Source organism: Panthera leo, chromosome E1, assembly GCF_018350215.1.
Source record: "Panthera leo isolate Ple1 chromosome E1, P.leo_Ple1_pat1.1, whole genome shotgun sequence".
NCBI lineage: Eukaryota > Metazoa > Chordata > Mammalia > Carnivora > Felidae > Panthera > Panthera leo.
Genome location: NC_056692.1, coordinates 26,388,575 through 26,406,961, shown reverse-complemented (window position 1 = coordinate 26,406,961; position 18,387 = coordinate 26,388,575). Strand labels below are relative to the sequence as shown.

Here is an 18,387-nt window from a genome sequence, read left to right as displayed (position 1 = left end):
GATTTTTGTATTGTGTAGTCTGATAGGGCGGTATTACCAAATATTTGGTAAGCTGTATAGAAGTTAGATCATGACTGCTAAGTTTTCCTTTTAGCATTTTCAGCTGTCCCAGTAAGTCACACACAAGTGATGCAGATTCTAGAACACTTGACTCTGCTCTCTGCCAGTGAACTTATACCATATGCAGAAGTATTAACATCCAATATGAACCAGCTGTTGAATTCAGGGGTTCCGCGGCGAATTCTTCAAACGGTCAATAAACTATGGATGGTTCTTAATACTGTGATGCCTAGAAGGTAATTTCAGTGTATTGTTTCATGTAATAAATAAGTGTATAGCAGTGATTGTATACAATAACCTAAACTTAAATGTGGAAAAAATGGTTGAGTATCTGATAATATAAATCCTTCCTAAAGACTGCTAATTAGAGAGCTGTTATAATTTTAAGGAAAAGGATAAACTTTCTTTGGGGCGCCTGGGTGGCTCAGTCGGTTAAGTGCCAACTTCAGCTCAGGTCATGATCTTGCGGTTTGTGGGTTCGAGCCCTGCATCAGGCTCTGTGCCGACAGCTCAGAGCCTAGAGCCTGCTTTAGATGCTGTGTCTCCCTCTCTCTTTCTGCCCCTCCCCCACTCATGCTCGCTCGCTCTCCCTCTCTCTCCCTCTCTCCCTCTCTCTCCCTCTCTCTCCCTCTCTCTCCCTCTCTCCTTCTCTCCCCCTCTCTCTCTCTGTCTCTCAAAAATGAATAAACATTAAAAGAAATTAAAAAAAAAAAAGAATAAACTTTCTTTTAAGAAACAGAGAGAAACTTTAAAGTATTTCCAACTTGAGAAAGATCTTTAAAAATGAGTTCTCATGTATGGTCTTTTGTGGCTAATTGTGATTTAGATCACCATTGTATCTTCCAATCATTGCCATGGCTTCAAATTTTGCTGCACATTAAAAATCACCTGGAGAGCTTTTAAAACCCCTAACCCCCAAGTTGTAACCCATGCCAATTAAATCAGAATGTCTGTTGGTGGTCATTAGGTCAGCCATTAGTATTTTTTTTTTAAGTATTTCCCAGTGATTCTGGTGTGCAGTAAAGTTTAGAGAATACTGGATTAATTATTTTGCCTTTACAAAGATGAGTCTCTCCTGTTCCATATATTGCATCAAAAACACCTGGTTTAAGTAGGTGATGGGGATGGAGTGCACTTGTTGTGATGAGCACCGAGTGTTTTATGTGAGTGTTGGGTTACTAAATTGTACACCTGAAACTAAAATTACACTAGGTTAACTAACTGGAATTTAAATAAAAACAAAAGAAAATACTGTTTAAATAGAGAAACAACCAAAAACACCTAGTAAAAACAGAATGCTGGGCTGGACTTACCTGTGATTTTGATTCAGTAGGTCTGGGAATATTTATGCTTTTTATTATTTTTTTAAATGCTTATTATTTTGAGAGAGAGTGTGTGTGTGCCCACAAGTGGGGAAGGCACAGAGATTGAGAGAGAGAGAGAGAGAGAGAGAGAGAGAGAGAGAGAGAGAGAATCCCAAGCAGGCTCTGATTCAGGGCTTGATCCCACAAACCATGAGATCATGATCTGAACTAAAATCAAGATTTGGATACTTAACCAACTGAGTCCACCCAGGTGCCCCTATACTTTTCAAATTTAATTTTTACTTAGATAAAGAAATACACAACTTAAGAACATAAATAGTATATTCCTTCCCATTTTAGACTGTTGCTCCCCAGAGACAACTATTTTCAGCTCTCTTACCTTTTTATTCTGGCATTTATGTCCCCCCATCTATCTCAGTAATATAATTACTATGATTTCCTGACTTTCCAATTTAGAAATTATCTTATGACTTTCCACTATACAAGATAAAGGGTTAGCACTTTTACCTGTTTGCTCCTCCATGAGTTCCTCTTCCCCCAATACATACTTTTCCTTCCTCTGTGTTTCCCAACACAGTAGTATCAAAATTTTTGGTTGAAGCAGTATTCAATGTGCCTCTTAAGTCCTAATTTTATAGGTGACCTATGCAATATCCTTTGATTACAGTCTCTTTCCTATACAACTGCCTTCCTTTATACCTTATACACAAACCCTGAGTTAATACTTTCCTCTTCCATTTGCTTGGGGTTTGTTTTGCTTTTGTTTTTGTTTTGTATCAATAACTAATTCATCCCTCAACTTCATTGAGAGGAAATTTACTTTACAATTAGTTATAATACATCAGGTAATGTATCAGTAACATTTTTTTGTTGGAAACATTCCTTTCATAGCTTTCCATCTTCATTTTTCAATTTGGGACATGCACAGTAGCCATCCTGGAATTGCTTTTGTCTCTCTTTTTGGATTCCATGTTTTTCTCTTTCTTGGTTTACTTCTTCATTTTAGTGAGTGGAACACACACTCAAGTTGTTCCCTGAGAAAGGGTGTTTAGAGAACTTACTTATTTTTTGAGACTTCCAGGTGTGAAAAGGTTTTTATTCTTCCCATTACATGTGATTATTCTTTAGCCTGGGTGTAGAATTCTAGCTCAGTTTTCCTTTCAGAAATTTGAAGACTTCATCCTACTGAATGAATTGAGCTTCCCTTGTTGCTATTAAGTAATCTAATGATATACCAATTCCCACTCCTTTGTATGTGACCATTGTTTTTTCTCTCTTAAATTGTAGGGTTTTTTTCTTTCACTGTTTTCTGGAATTTCATGATGATGTATTTTGGTGTGGGCCTTTTTTTATTCATAGTTTCATGTGCTTGGCCTTTTTTTAGTCTGGGACTAATGCCTTCATTTTTTTTTTTTTTTTTTTTTTAATGTTTATTATTTTGAGAGAGAGAGAGAGCACAAACAGGGGAGGGGCAGAGAGAGAGAGGGGGACACAGAATCCAAAGCATGCTCCAGGCTCTGAGCTGTCAGCACAGAGTCCAATGCGGGGCTCGAACCCACAAACTGTGAGATCATGACCTGAGCTGAAGTCAGACGCTCAACTGACTGAGCCACCCAGGCACTCTTAATGCCTTCATTTCTAAGGACATTTTAATATATATATTTTTTCTTCAATAATGTTTTTCCTCTGTTTTCTGTAGTTTTTGTAATTTGGATTTTAAGCCTCTTGGTTTAAACCCTCCGATTTTTCAATTTTCTCTCTTCTTTTTAAATTTGTCTTTTAAACATATTTTCTGAATATTTCCTCAGTGTTATCTTCTGGCCTTTGATTTGAATTAAAAAATTTTGTTATATTCTTAATTTCTAAGAATTCTTTCTTACCTGAATATTTTTAAATGCCTACTGTTCTTGTTTCATATATGCAATATTCTGTCCTTTAAGGATATTAATTATAGGCTTAAGAAAAATTTCTCATCCCTACATTCTCTGTTTCTTTGAAGTTTCTTTCTGTTTGCATATCTTAAATATTTATTTATTTATTTACTTACTTATTTATTTTTATTTGAGAGAGTGAGGGAGGGCCGATGCGGGACTTGATCCCACAATGCTGGGATCATGACCTGAGCCAAAATCAAGAGTCAGACACTCAACTGGCTGAGCCACCCAGGTGCCCCTCTGTTTGCATATTTTAATCTTTCAAACTAGATGCTTTCCTTAGGTGTCTGATGACTCTTGGCTGTCCACTCATATGTAAGAGTGGACAAGCAAGCTCTGTGTGCAAGGTGGGGCTGATGAACTCTGGGGCTTCCCTGTAAGAGATCAGGTACTCTTCATACTGGCATATCCTTCAGAAATTATAATATACAGTCAAGTTAGTAATCACTTTTATAGTTTTGATGTCTAATCTCTAAGTGGCATCTCACATTGAGATATTATGGTGATACAGAACCAGGACTTAATTTATGAGGCCAGATACAGTTTCAAAGTGCTGAGATTTTCATTCATACTTTCATATGCCATGATTATTCCATTACAACTGTGAGGATTTTTGAAACTACTTTGTGTTTACTGTTTTATCTTCATTTGTTTTAGAGACATCATACTTAAGTTAGGTTTCTATAGTTCTTAATTTTTCCAAGTTCATTCACATCTTTTTAAAAATTTTTTCCTGAATATATCATTCTAAGTTAGGAGTAGATGGCTCCAAGTTTGAAATATAATATAGCTGTTTTTGAACATGTGATTATTTTCTCATCAGGCTGTGGGTAATGACAGTTAATGCACTTCAGCCTTCAATAAAGTTTGTACGACAGCAAAAGTATACTCAGAATGACCTGATGATAGATCCTCTCATTGTCCTAAGATGTGATCAGAGGGTACACAGGTATGTGTCATTTGAGTTTCATTTTTATTTTGGAGTTATACTTTGGAGAGTCAAACGGAATTGAAGAAATTTAGTTTAAGCTTATATCTTACTGTTCTTACAGATAATTGGCAGTATGAACTGTGAGGTTTTGTTTGTTTTTTTGTCTTCAGTCAAGAACTATTTATTCAGTTTAATATTTAATATGTGATTAGTAAAACCTAGCCTTGTTGCTAGCATTTTTGTAAAAGGCTTTTAAAAAAACTGGCTTAGTATGAACTGTTATGTACACTAAAGCTGTGATCTTTTTGGCATTTTCAGTTGTGATGTTAGCTTGATTCCACACTTGTCTATAATTCCTTGTCAGTTTTTGAACTTAATCAATTGAGTTGAAGTGACTTCACCTCAAGGGGCAGATTTTGTTAATTCACATCATTAATATTTGAATTTCCAATTGCTAAGTAATCTCAAAGATATATAGGATGAGGGGCCTGCCTTTGAAGTGATTATTGCCTGCATGGGGAAATAATACAAACACATGAGAAGTTAAATAATATGGTCATTTGCAGATGAATGGTATAGTATATGAATGCTGTTAAAGGATCAGGAAAGATGTAGATGAAGTGGGACCTGAGTAGTATTTTAAAGGATAGAAATAGGGTTTAGATGAGTAGATACTATAACGATGGGGCTAAGGGGTCAAGGAAGGCATTGTGGGAAAAAGAACAGTTTTGAGCAAAAGTATAGAAACAGAAATGAAAAAGGCTTTGTTGGAATGGAGGGGTAAGTTGTTCAGAGGAACACACTTTAGAACTGGAATGTCAAGTTGGGGTCAGACTATCGAGGGCCTTGAATGTTAGGCTAAAGAGGTCATGTAGGTGGTACCTTGAGAAGCCTTAGGTTAGATGGCTTGGGATGGGGGATGGAAACTGGAGTTAAAGAAGACTTAACCAGGATATATACTCTCTGAATGTACTCCTCTCTCCTCAACTGAAGGATGATATTTGTGAAGTGACAAAAGTTGCAAAATCAGCCACGTATGGTTTGGTGAGATCAAGGTCTCATAGGAAATAGGAATCAAAAGAATGAACAGTATAAATGACATTTAAGTATCTAATAAAAGAAAAATAGCAGTAAATAACACTTCCAGAAAAAAACTTCTAAAACAATTTGTCAATGTTAAAAATCCACTTAAGTAGGTAACTTTTCACTTGAATTGTCTCCAGTTGTTCAAGAAGTTGTCAAATTATGCTATCATAATGTATGTAATGTTTTTGTAGCTTAGATTTTCACTTGTGAAACTTTCCCCCCATTAATAGGTATTCTTATATCTATTGGCTGCATAATATTCCATATAGATACGCTATGCTTAACCCAATCCCTATTGTTGGATATTTTTTTGCTTATTTCTGTTATTTGTTATCATCAGTAGTGCTGCGGTGACTGTGTACTGAGAATTTCCTTAGAACAGATTCTTTTTTTGTAAACATTTTATTTTTAAAGTTTATTTATTTAAGTAATCTCTGTAACCAATGTGGGGCACAAATTCATGACCCTGAGATTAAGAGTTGCATGCTTTTCTGACTAAGCCAGTCAGGTGCTCCAGAGCAGACTCTTAAAAATGGTATTATGGAGGCAAAAGTAACATGCTCATTTTCAAGACTTTTCATTCATATTTTTCATATTCATATTTTGATTCATACTCATATTTTTATTCTGCCATCTAGAACGGCTGAACCAGTTTATAGATTGAATGTTTTAATATGTTTATTGGCTATTGCTATCTCTTCTTTATATTTTAGTCTACTTTTCTATTATAATGCTTATCTTTTTTGATTTGGAAAGAGTTCTTCATAAAGGATATTAGCGCACGCGCTCTCTCGCGCACTCTCTCTCTATATATATAGCTGATTTTTCCTGTGTGGTTCTATTTTGCCTTTTAATTTTGTTAATTAAAAAAAACATTTTTTAATGTTTATTTTTGAGAGAGAGAGAGACACAGTGTGAGTGGGGGATGGGCAGAGAGAGAGGAAGACACAGAATCCAAAGCAGGCTCCAGGTTCTAAGCTGTCAGCACAGAGCCTGACATGGGGCTTAAGCCCATGAACTGTGAGATTGTGACCTGAACCAAAGTCGGACACTTGACGGACTGAACCACTTAGTAGGTGCCCCAATTTTGTTAATTTTTTTAAAATTTAACTTTTTTACCAAGTGATCATCCATATGGTTTTTAAAAATATCAAACAATATAAAAAGATATATGCATAAAAAGATATGATGTTTAGGATTTGCTTTGAACTAACCCAGTGTTGGTGGTGGGAAAGTGGATGCGGGCATAGAGGAAATGACTGGCCATATGTCGATAACTGTTGAAGCTAGGTGATTAGTTATTGGAGATTATCATCTTTCCTTTTTTATGTGTGTATGAAACTTTTCATTATATTAGTAATGTGAACAAACACATTAGTGTTCATTAGTAAGCGAACAAACACATTAGTGTTCATTAGTAAGTGAACAAACAAGAAGATTAACAGAAGAAAAAAGGTATACAGTGAAAAATCTTGTTTTTTCTCATTATCTACCACGTTGCCATGGCTAAAGCAAAATTGTTCTTTGGCCTCCTGACCAATCCTAGTTATGTGTCCAGAGAAAACTTTGTTGTCATAATGGTTTGTGTGTAGTTTTACTTTCTACATATTTATAAATTTATAAGTAGAAATACTTTTTTCCCCAGTGGTTTAAAAAAAACACAAGTCATACATTGTAGGTATTATTTTGTTCTTTTAAAAAAAAACTTAGTGTTGTTTATATGTTTTCCATATTGATATGCATAGTTCTACCTCATTTGTTTTAACTTCTGCATAGTATTCCATATGTAAATTACTAGGCCTGTCCTCCAGAAACTCTGATTTGAAATTTTGGAATGGAGCTTGAGTTGTTTTTGTTTTGTTTTGTTTTGTTTTGTTTTATTCAAATAAGTACCCCAGATTATTCTCTTTAATTTTAGGAAACATTGCCATAGTTTTTTAACCATTGACATATTTTTTTTTCACTGTGAATACACAGATGTTTATTATAGAAAATTTGGACATTTCAGAAAAACCATGGATATATTATTGATGAACATTTAAGCTGTTTGCATTGTTTCACAGTTATAAGCACAGCTATACTGCCTGCTTATGCACACATGCTAGTTCCCTCCGTGATAGACTGAGAAGTGACATTTTCCGGTTATTCTAAGGGCTTGGCTTTTTAAATTTTAGTGGTTACTAATTTGTCTTTTTTGTTGTTTTCTTTCTTTTTTTTTTTTTAAAGTTTATTTATTTTTGATAGAGGGAGAGTGTGGGCAGGGAGGGCAGAGAGAGAGAGGGACACAGAATCCGAAGCAGGCTCCAGGCTCTGAGCTGTCAGCACAGAGCCTGATGCAGGGCACGAACTCACAAACTGTGAGATCATGACCTGAGGCAAAGTCAGACGCTTAACCGACTGAACCACCCAGGCGCCCATTTATATTTCTTATATTTGTTCTTATCTCATTTAAATTTAATCTGTAACATTCTTTTAGGAATGAATAACTATATTCTTTTATAGATAAGGAAACTGAGGCTCAGAAAATAACTTACTCCAGGTCAAGTGGATGAAGAACTTTTGGAATACAGAGTTGTCGTGCTCCAAAGAAGAAACAAGACTAGAAAGAATTAACTATTGTGTTCTAATCTCCTTCATGTTATCGATAATAGAATATTTCTCTTTGAGGACAGCTGCTTCGCAGGTTCATTATCTAAGAGATTTACTGGTAGTGTCAACGTTTGCAAAAAAGGAATCTTGTCTCTAGGGCATACATTTATATTTGATTTTAGCTGATAAGATGGAATAGTTAATACTTAAAATATTTTCAATATAATCTTGAAATACAGAGGTTAAGACAAATATATTAAACTTTTATGTTTAGAATAAATATTTCAGTGGGAAAAGTGTTACACTCTTTTTAGTTTTTTTCAGGTACTGTTCAGGACTGATTGATCATGTTCTGGCTAATTTATAAATTTATTTCTTTCTCAACTATTTTTCTTTTTTCTGTGTTTAGATGCCCGCCACTGATGGATATCACTCTACACATGTTGAATGGATACCTTCTTGCATCCAAAGCCTATCTTAGCGCTCATCTGAAGGAAACAGCAGAGCAAGATAGGCCTTCTCAGAATAATACAATAGGCTTAGTTGGGCAAACTGATGGCCCAGAAGTTACCAGAGAAGAATTGAAAAATGCATTACTGGCTGCTCAGGTAATAAAATAGAATTTAGTCTAGAAAGGCATGAGCTTCTGTCTTAATATAATGAGTTAAATAGATGTTATTTGATAGCCCTCTGTGTACAATGGTGACATATTATGAATTTCTTTTTTTTTTTTTTTTAATGTTTATTTATTTTGAGAGAGAGAGAGACAGAGAGACAGAATGTGAATGGGGGAGGGTCAGAGAGAGACGGAGACACAGAATCAGGCTCCAGGCTCTGAGCTGTCAGCACAGAGCCTGATGCGGGGCCTGAACCCACAAACTGCGAGATCATGACCTAAGCCGAAGTCGGACACTTAACCAACTGAGCGCCCACCCAGGTGCCCCATGAATTTCTTACATTACAGAATGTATTATAATGGTATTACCTTTGCCACTGAATATCAAATGGACTGTATTACTAAAATTAGGAATAATCTTTATGATATTAGGTTAATAGCCATTTATTTTATTTTATTTTATTTTATTTTATTTTATTTTATTTTATTTTATTTATTTTTTGGTTAACAGCCGTTTAAACAAGATTTACATTTTAACAAAATATAAAACTTTTGTTTCTTAAAATCAAATGGTGGAGACAAATAGAACAAGAAGTATATATATAATAAAATGTCATGTAGTGGTAAATAGTATGACAACATAAGGAGTTTGGTTTTATATTTAGAAAAGTTTTATAACAATGTAGAATTTTACTGAAACCTTAAGTAGTCATTTTTTGAATAAGACAGGTGATGTGAGATGATTAAATGTTAAACAATTTGAAGTCTTTAAAGTAGAAATGTTTTCTTAGTTTGAAATATATTTTCTGAGGGACGCCTGGGTGGCTCAGTCAGTTGAGAATCTGACTCTTTTTTTTTTAAGCTTTTGTTTATATATTTTAGGAAAGAGAGAGAGTGAGAGCAAGTAGGGGAGAGGCAGAGAGATAGAGGCAAAGAGAATCCCGAGTAGGCTCCACACTATCAGCGCAGAGACTGACACAGGGCTCAGTCTTATGAATCATGAGATCATGACCTGAGCCAAGGTCCGGAGTCAGACACTTAATCAACTGAGCCACCCAGGCACCCCAAGCGTCTGAGTCTTGATTTCAGCTCTGGTCATGATCCCAGGATCGTGGGATCAAGCCCCGTGTTGGGCTCCGTGCTGAGTGTGGAGCCTGCTTAAGATTCTCTCTCTCTTTCTGCCCCTCTCCCTCCCTCACGTGCTTTTTCTCTCTCTAAAATAAAATAAAGAACAACCAAAAAACAAAAACAAAAGCTGGAACCGAGATATATTTTTTGAAATATTTTCATTGGCAGTTAATGGAATTCTAATAATAATATAAGTCCACAGTCCCTTATCTGTGATACAGAAATCCAAAAAACTATGAAAACCGAAGCATTTTTTTGGTAATTCAGTTGGCAGAAAAACCTGACCTGATGTGGTCTCATTTGTGACCTGAATTGATATGAAGCTATTTATGGCCTTATCCCACTTATTTGTGAATATTGTTCTGCTGTAGAAATGTGAATATGTTTGACTGCAGTGTGTGCTACCCTAGTCTCTGCTGGAGGTATTATATAATATTAAAAAGAATTCTGGGGGCACCTGGCTGGCTCAGTCAGTGGAGCATGCGACTCTTGATCTTGGGGTCGTGAGTTTGAGCCCCATGTTGGGCATAGAGCTTTCTTAAAAAAAAAAAAAAAAAAAGATTTCTGAGTTCTAAAAGAAATCTGGCTCTCAGTTTCAGATAAGGGATTGAGGATTGTAATAGCTGCCATTTACATAATGCTTGTTATATGCTGAATGCTATTCTAATTTCTTTATATATTTAATTTAATTTATATATAATTATATATGTAATATATATGTTACATATTATTTATATAATTTATATTATATATTTAATCTAATACTAATCTAAGTTCTTTATCTTATTTAATCTTCACAGCCAATCTGTGAGGTATGGAGTATTATCATCTCCATTTTTATAGATTAGGAAAATAAGACTTAGGGAGGTTAAGTCACTTGCTCAAGGCCACACATTTAGTAAGTGGCAGAGCTAGTATTCAAGCCTGGGTAGTCTGGCACCAGAGTCTACAAACAAAAACACAACAAATCAATAACAACCCCAAACCAAAAACCCTTCAACCCAAGAATTATAAAGTAAAGCTGACCTTACTTCATTAATGATTATAATGTAAGGCTAACCTTACTTTATGATCAAGTTCTGAAAACAGTTAGGTGAAGTAATTGTTTTCTTCCATTCCAGGCAGTGGCTATCTTCCAGAGATAGATACATCATGTTTTGTGTGTGTGTGTGTGTGTGTGTGTGTGTGTGTGTGTGTGTGTATTTTTTTTTTTTTTTTAACTTTTTCCTGCTAGGTAAGAGTGATTATAGCTCTCCTTTATATGTAGGGGCATTGAGTAGATCACCCTCAGGAAATTACTGTTCTATGAAATGACACTCAAGCTTGTAGACTGAGCAACAATGAGTTGTACAGGTGGAATAGATCGTAAGGCAGAACTTTTCCTTGCAAAACCAGGGTCTTAAAGAGCTCATCTTCAAATTAAAAGGGAAAAAGAGCTTTAGGAGGTGACTTTTAGGCATTAATTATTAACCACCATCTTCAGAGGAATTAATTAGTTGGTGAGAAAAAAGGCCAGGTGAGAAAAAGAGGAGAATGCAGGATAGGATCTTTGGAAATGTAGGAATTTAAGAGAAAGGAAAGGAGATTCTGGTAGAAGTTATTTTTTGCTTAGGGCCTGTTTTGGATGTCATCGAATCAGAATACTCTTCTAGTAGATATTCTTAAACTGGAGTCCATGGATCTACCTTAGTGATATGTGACTACCCTGAAATTATATATCTGTTTACATTTTAATTTTTTTAAAGCTTTTATTTAAATTCTAGTTAGTTAAGATATAGTGTATTGTTGAGTTCAGGAGTAGAATTTAATGATTCATCACTTGCATATAACATCCAGTGTTCATCTCCAGTGTTCATCACAAGTGCCCTCCTTAATGCCCATCACCCATTTTGCTCATCCCCCACCCAGCTCCCTTCCAGCAAATCCTGTTTGTTCTCTGTAGTTAAGAGTCTTTTATGTGTGTGCCTCCCTCTCTTTTTTCCCCCCCTTACCCCTGTGTTCATCCTTTTTTGTGTGTGTGTTTATTTTTGAGAGAGAGACACAGTATGAGCAGGGGAGATACAGAGAGAGGGAGACATAGAATCTGAAGCAGGCTCCAGGCTCTGAGCTGTCAGCACAGAGCCCGAGGAGGAGCTCAAACTCACAGACCTGACCGTGAGATCTTGACCTGAGCTGAAGTCAGACGCTTAACCAACTGAGCCACCCAGGCGCCCCACCCCCCTTTTTTTAATTAATTTTTTTTTTTGAGAGAGAGAAGTTTGCAAGTGGGGGAGGGTCAGAGGGAGAACGGAGATAAAGAAGCTCAAGCAGTCTCCACACCCAGTGTAGAGCCACCGCAGGGCTCTGTCTCAACAACCATAAGTGAGATCATGACTTGAGCCAAAATCAAGAGTCGGATGCTTAACATACTGAGCCATTCAGGCACCTGTTTTGTTTCTTAAATTCCACATGAGTGTAATCATATGGTATTTGTCTTTCTTTGGCTTATTTTGCTTAGCATAATGTTTACATGTTCATTTTTATACACAGAAGGTGTGTAGTTTTCTTCAGAGACTTAAAAGGGTCCTGAACAAGGACCCTAAACAAGGTGAGAATCGCTACCCTATAGATTGTTCACGTTTGCTTTTAAAAGTACCTCTTTTTTTTTTTTTTTTAAAGAAGTTAATTTACTACTTTTGTTCATGTGAAAACAAAATTAGATTTGGTTTTCAAACAAAATTTTCAGAAACTTCTTCAATTCACTGTTTTATTTGGTTGTAGGATAGTGCAGCTGTCCAGATTCTCTTGGAGATTTGCTTACCTACTGAAGAAGAAAAAGCAAAGGGTGTCAATCCAGACAGCTTGCTAAGGAATGTTCAAAGTGTTATTACTACTAGTGCTTCAAATAAGGGAATGGAGGAAGGAGAAGACAATTTGCTCTGTAACCTTCGAGAAGTTCAGTGCCTTATCTGTTGTCTGTTACACCAGATGTACATTGCTGATCCCAACATTGCTAAACTTGTTCACTTTCAGGTGTGTTTTCAAAGAATGATGCTTTATGGTTGAACTTTATTTTTGAGGGAGGGGGAGTGCTTTGATTATAAAGTTAATAAGGATCAGTCAGAAATTGGAGATCACATAAATGATCATAGTCCTTTTTAATAGGGAAAAAAAATCCATATTTTTTAGATTTTATTTCAGACTAACATGTTTAATTTATCTCTGTTCTAGTGCACCAGAAAGGCGAAATGCCCGGATATATGTAAGGCATAGTAGCCTTCTGAGCAACTTTTACATAAAGGAAGAAAAACATTCCTGTGTATTTTTCTCTGTATTTGGCTTATAGTTTTTTTATTTCTAACTTTTCCCCCCTTTCTTGTTGTGATAGGGTTATCCTTGTGAACTTCTACCTCTGACAGTCGCAGGTATTCCATCTATGCACATCTGTCTGGATTTCATACCTGAGCTTATTGCACAGCCAGAACTTGAAAAACAGGTAATGAGCATTTTGGAGCTTTAGGAAAATTTTAATCTCCAGTCTTTAGTTGTCAAGCATTTAACAATTTGATACTTTTTAAAAAAACAAATTTTTTTTTTAATATTTATTTTTGAGAGAGAGAGAGAGAGAGAGAGCATGAGTGGAGGAGGGGCAGAGAGAGAGGGGGACACAGAATCCGAAGCAGGATCCAGGCTCTGAGCTGTCAGCACAGAGCCTGATGCGGGGCTCGAACTCATGAGCCATGAGTTCATGACCTGAGCCGAAGTCTGACACTCAACCGACTGAGCCACCAAGGCGCCCCAAATTTAACAGTTTAATACTTAAGGATTCTTCAGAAACATGTAACATTTTGGTTTTGTATTGCAGATATTTGCTATCCAGCTGCTTTCTCATTTGTGTATCCAGTATGCATTACCAAAGTCACTTAGTGTGGCTCGCTTAGCTGTGAATGTCATGGGAACTTTGCTAACAGGTGTGTAGCCAACGAGCATCAATAATAACAACTTCTAACATAAAGTAGTACATATTTTTCTGAATTCAGTAGCACGATGTTTTCTGTGTTACTAGTAGTTTATGCCATCTCTTCATTTATTCTTTTGAAAAATTTTCTGTTACAAATATAATTTCCAGTGAAGAGGAGATGAATAGGTAAGCAAATAGCATCTTTTATTTTGTGAATGAATGTATATAGATGTAAGTAAATATAATAAGCTTTCCACATTTTATGAATGAAAATCAGATCTGCTTTCTGATTGTAATTATGTCAATAGAAGACAAGTTGCAATTTATTACAACTGCTTAGTTACAATTTATTTCAAATGTAATCATAATGTATAAATAAGAGATAAATATATAAGTTGTTTCCTTAAGTTTTAAAACCTACTTTAATATTTTACTCACTGTCTGGTTTGTAGAGTTAAATGGTATGAAAATAAACTAAAAGATATGAACTATATATTACTTGGCAACCAAAAAGAATGAAATCTTGACATTTGCAACTATATGGATGGAACTAGAGGGTATTATGCTAAGCAAAATTAGTTGGAGAAAGACAAATATCATATGATTTCACTCATATGAGGACTTTACGATACAAAACAGATGAACATAAGGGAAGGGAAGCAAAAATAATAGAAAAACCGGGAGGGGGACAAAACATATGAGACTCTTAAATATAGAGAACAAACAGAGGGTTGCTGGGGGCGATGGGGAAGAGGGGATAGGCCAAATAGGTAAGGGGCATTAAAGAATCTACTCCTGAAATCATTGTTGAACCATATGGTAACTAACTTGGATGTAAATTAATAAATAAATAATAAAAAAGAAAAAAATAAAAGATATGGACTATAATTCAATCTTTTAACGTTACGCCTTAGTTAATTTTATATTCTTTCTTAGTGTTCCTATACTACTTAATTGATTTTTCTTTTCATTGTATTCACCTCATGTTATGATTAGTTTTCGTGGTTAAGAGCTTTAACTGCCTGAGTTCAGTCCCAAGTCCATCACTAACTGGCATGTAGCCTTGAACAAGTTTCTTAATATAAGGTTTATTTAAGAGTTTTCCTCCTTTATAAAAGAGGTATCATCATAATACTTTCCTCGTTCATAAAACTGTGAGAATTAAATAATACTTGTAATGCACTTAACACAGTGCTTGGGAGTAAGAATTTATGTTGGATGATGGCTGACTATTACATTAGATTGTAAACTCCTTGAAGGCAGGGATCAGCCATGTCTTAGAAAACTTAGTACAGAGCATGGTACTTAATATATTTAGTAGGCCATGTACATTGAATTTATATCTGTAAAGTAAAAAGTTGTTTAACTTCTTTCCAACAGTTTTAACGCAGGCTAAGCGTTATGCTTTTTTCATGCCAACTCTGCCAAGTTTGGTCTCTTTTTGTCGAGCATTTCCTCCCCTGTATGAGGATATTATGTCTTTGCTGATCCAAATAGGGCAAGTCTGTGCCTCTGATGTTGCCACTCAGACAAGAGACATTGATCCAATTATTACACGTAAGTAGTAACTTATTTTCAAAGTTGTTTTAATATATCAAAGAAAAAGGCCAAAATCCTTTCCAGATTCCTTGCCTTAATTAATTCATTTTTTTTTTTCCTTATGTTTCTAGGTCTACAACAAATAAAGGAGAAACCGAGTGGATGGTCTGGAATCTGTAAAGATCCATCTTACAAAAATGGATCTGGGGACACTGGAAGTATGGATCCTGATGTACAGCTCTGTCATTGTATTGAAAGCACAATAATTGAAATAATAAACATGAGTGTTAGTGGAATTTAAAAAAAAAGTAAAACAAAAAAGTGAAGCTGTTTGCTGCATATACTCAATACAAATCTGCATCTTATAACAACTTTAAACTGAATGGGAACAGTAACGTCTTGGAATCATTAAACGATTCATTTCAACATGAATATAATTTAGAACTCTCTTAAGAATTGTGCTTGCTTGTATTTGATTGGCAGTTCTTTGGATCTACTTTGCTGGTATGTTTATATTGTAGCAGCAGAGCTTCTTTTGTTGTTTTTTGTTTGTTTGTTTGTTTGTTTGTTTGTTTGTTTTTTCCTATTGGGAGCACATTTAAGAACTCCTTATTGGAAGGTGAATTTGGCCTTGTATTTAGCATTTGCAATAAAGGAAAAGTGCCATGCCTTTAACTTAATTTCTTATAAAGATGAGTGGGTAGCCCTAGTTTATGGCTGTCAGCTCGTAACAGTGTGACAATGATGCAATGATGAGAGGGAGAAAAAGGGAAGGGAGACTTCAGGAAAAATTAGTTTAAATACCTGATAGAAATTGCTAAAACTTGCAATGCAAGTAATTACAGATGAGAATTTTAAGATTTTACATATTTGCTTCAATTTTTACTAATATGTAGACATATGTTTAAAGAGATACTTGAATAATTTGGAATTTTAAGATACTGGTTTAAAAGAAACATCTTTGTGCATAGAAGAACCTGAAAAGAGATCTCATTTTGTTGTTGTTTTTTTTAATTTATTTTTATAATGCTTTACTAACTTACCTAGTGGTCAGTGGTGGGAAATACATTGGTATCTAATTAAAGTTTAGGGCAGTAAAACGCACTAGATTGAAGTGCTCTTGGTGTACCATTAGGATTATAATTCATATCTTAATTTTAGAAGATCTCTGAATAAAAAAATAAACAGTATTTCGACCTAAGGAAAAATTAAAAAGTGTAAAGTACCATGTGGGTGAAGGATTTTGCAGTTGTGTTAGTAACTTCCATTGATTAGGCAGATGCATTCAGGTAACCCATAATCCTAATTTTTCCCCCCTTAATTAAATATCCAACATAGAAGGTACTTTTCTTTGCTTTCTGAGAAATACCTGAATGACACACTCCTCCCAACCTCTCCAGTCCCCTGCTTTGAAACAGACCTCTTCGCTTGTATAAGAAATTAGGTAGACTAATAAGAAAGTGTGGTTTTTTTTAAGAAAAGAAACTTAACCTTAGTCTTTTCCGTAGTGTATAGGCACATCTCATTTTCCTCCTTTGTAAAATGGAATTACTACTGGCCCTACCTCATAAGGGTATTATATGAGAACTAATTTGTAGCTATTTCAAATCATGAAGTACACAGCATCACAGATGATAGAATATTTATACCTTTTATTAGATGCTTAATGTTCAATTAAGTAATTTTGATGCAAAAAGTAAAAGCATACACTTAAAAAATACCATAAGAATTTTCATATTTTTAAAGAAAGCAGTTTTATAGTCTTTTAAGATTAAATACAACTGCTCCTGTTTTGTTTTGTTTAGTTTTTAAACAGAGGCTTTGGAATATTTTGTGAGTACGTAACTTCTAGGAGTTCAGAAAATGTTGAAATGTTTTCTAACTAAATGCAGTGCACATTCCTGGATCAATTTTCAAAGACTGGTCAAAACCTGCTGTGTTAAAATAACATATGCTGTTTTTCATCAGATTTGTTGATGATGTAAATAAAATGTGTAAATATATTAGTAAATGTTAATATTCATGTATTTTAAGTTAAGGTTAAGATTTGTCACAATGTGATTTTTTTTTATTCAGGTGAAAACAGATGTGTGCAACTATTTTGAATATTGGTTTATAAACATTCATATTCTTTATCAAATGAATTTGTAGTTTTTGTGTTTCATTTCACTGCAGCTAACTTGAAAGGGACATTTCAAGGTACTGGAATCTAGGGGTCACTGGCTCCAGGGTTTATGTGTGTCCCTTTCTGTTATGCCACATACATCAAATGACAATACAAAGTTATAGTCAGTTGAGAGCCTTAGGAATTTAGGAACAGAAAATCAGAATAGTTACCTTGGAGCAGTTACTTAAAAGACTGGATATTTAAAAAATATTTTAAATTAAAAGAAATTAAAAACAATTTGTAAATGCAGAATAGCAATTTGAAGGTATTTTAAGGACTTATTTTTTATATATTATCCTTCATTCCACTGTCTTAACAAATTACATTTTTTGTACTTTCCCTTCATCTTTGCTTATGCACACATATTTGTCATATAATGTAAGTAGTGGTACCCACTAATGGTATACGGTTTGGAGTCTGCTTTTTTTCATTTAATTTTATATGGAATTGTTTTTTGCAAGTTGTTTAATTTTTATAATTACAATTCATAGTGATTTAGTTTTATAATTATTGGCTTCATGATGATTGAATTGGTATATTATAACCATCTTCCTATTACTATACGGAAGTTTATTATTTTTTTCAGTACTACAATAGGCGCTGTTATCAACTGAGGTATTATTACTTTTTATTAATTTTAGATTACTTATTTAGGATAAATTTATGAGTCTGAGAGGGCCAAATTAAAGGGTAGAATTTTTTTTCATGACTGTAAGTATTGTCATTTGGGGACGATGTAGTAAAAATGCAAACAAATCCTGCTGCTCCCTCCTGGAGCAAACCTCTCTCCCAAACCAGTTTCTCGAATTTGAGAAAATGTCTCAGGTTTTGCTTTTTTGGACACTAGTATTTTAATCAAGTTTAGCCTATACAGAACTTTTTAAAAATAACAATTCAGAGGGATCATGATTAACCTACTTTTGAGGAACTTTAAGTGTACTTCTTGGCAAAGAATAAACTGGCCTTTAAGGGCCAGAAGGTGGATGAGCCACAATAGAAGGTAGAGGTTACCTGGTGCCGGAAGACCTCGAGAGCGTTTGTCTGGTTTAATTTGGTATCGGAGAAAGCCTTG

The 18,387-nt window shown here is 34.9% G+C and overlaps 1 protein-coding gene across 3 annotated transcripts in view; it reads left to right on the top strand.

Annotated features, from left to right (window-relative positions):
• INTS2 (integrator complex subunit 2) overlaps window positions 1-17,292 on the top strand; it is a 60,504-nt gene extending 43,212 nt beyond the window's left edge. For all 3 annotated transcript variants that reach the window (XM_042915865.1, XM_042915863.1, XM_042915866.1), the window contains exons 18-25: window positions 95-296; window positions 4,143-4,268; window positions 8,335-8,533; window positions 12,430-12,681; window positions 13,037-13,144; window positions 13,514-13,619; window positions 14,990-15,166; window positions 15,280-17,292. In XM_042915865.1, the coding sequence (XP_042771799.1) occupies window positions 95-296; window positions 4,143-4,268; window positions 8,335-8,533; window positions 12,430-12,681; window positions 13,037-13,144; window positions 13,514-13,619; window positions 14,990-15,166; window positions 15,280-15,449 (1,340 nt within the window). In that variant the 3' untranslated portion in view covers window positions 15,450-17,292. The remainder of the gene's footprint in view (window positions 1-94; window positions 297-4,142; window positions 4,269-8,334; window positions 8,534-12,429; window positions 12,682-13,036; window positions 13,145-13,513; window positions 13,620-14,989; window positions 15,167-15,279) is intronic.
• The last annotated feature ends 1,095 nt before the right edge of the window (window positions 17,293-18,387 follow it).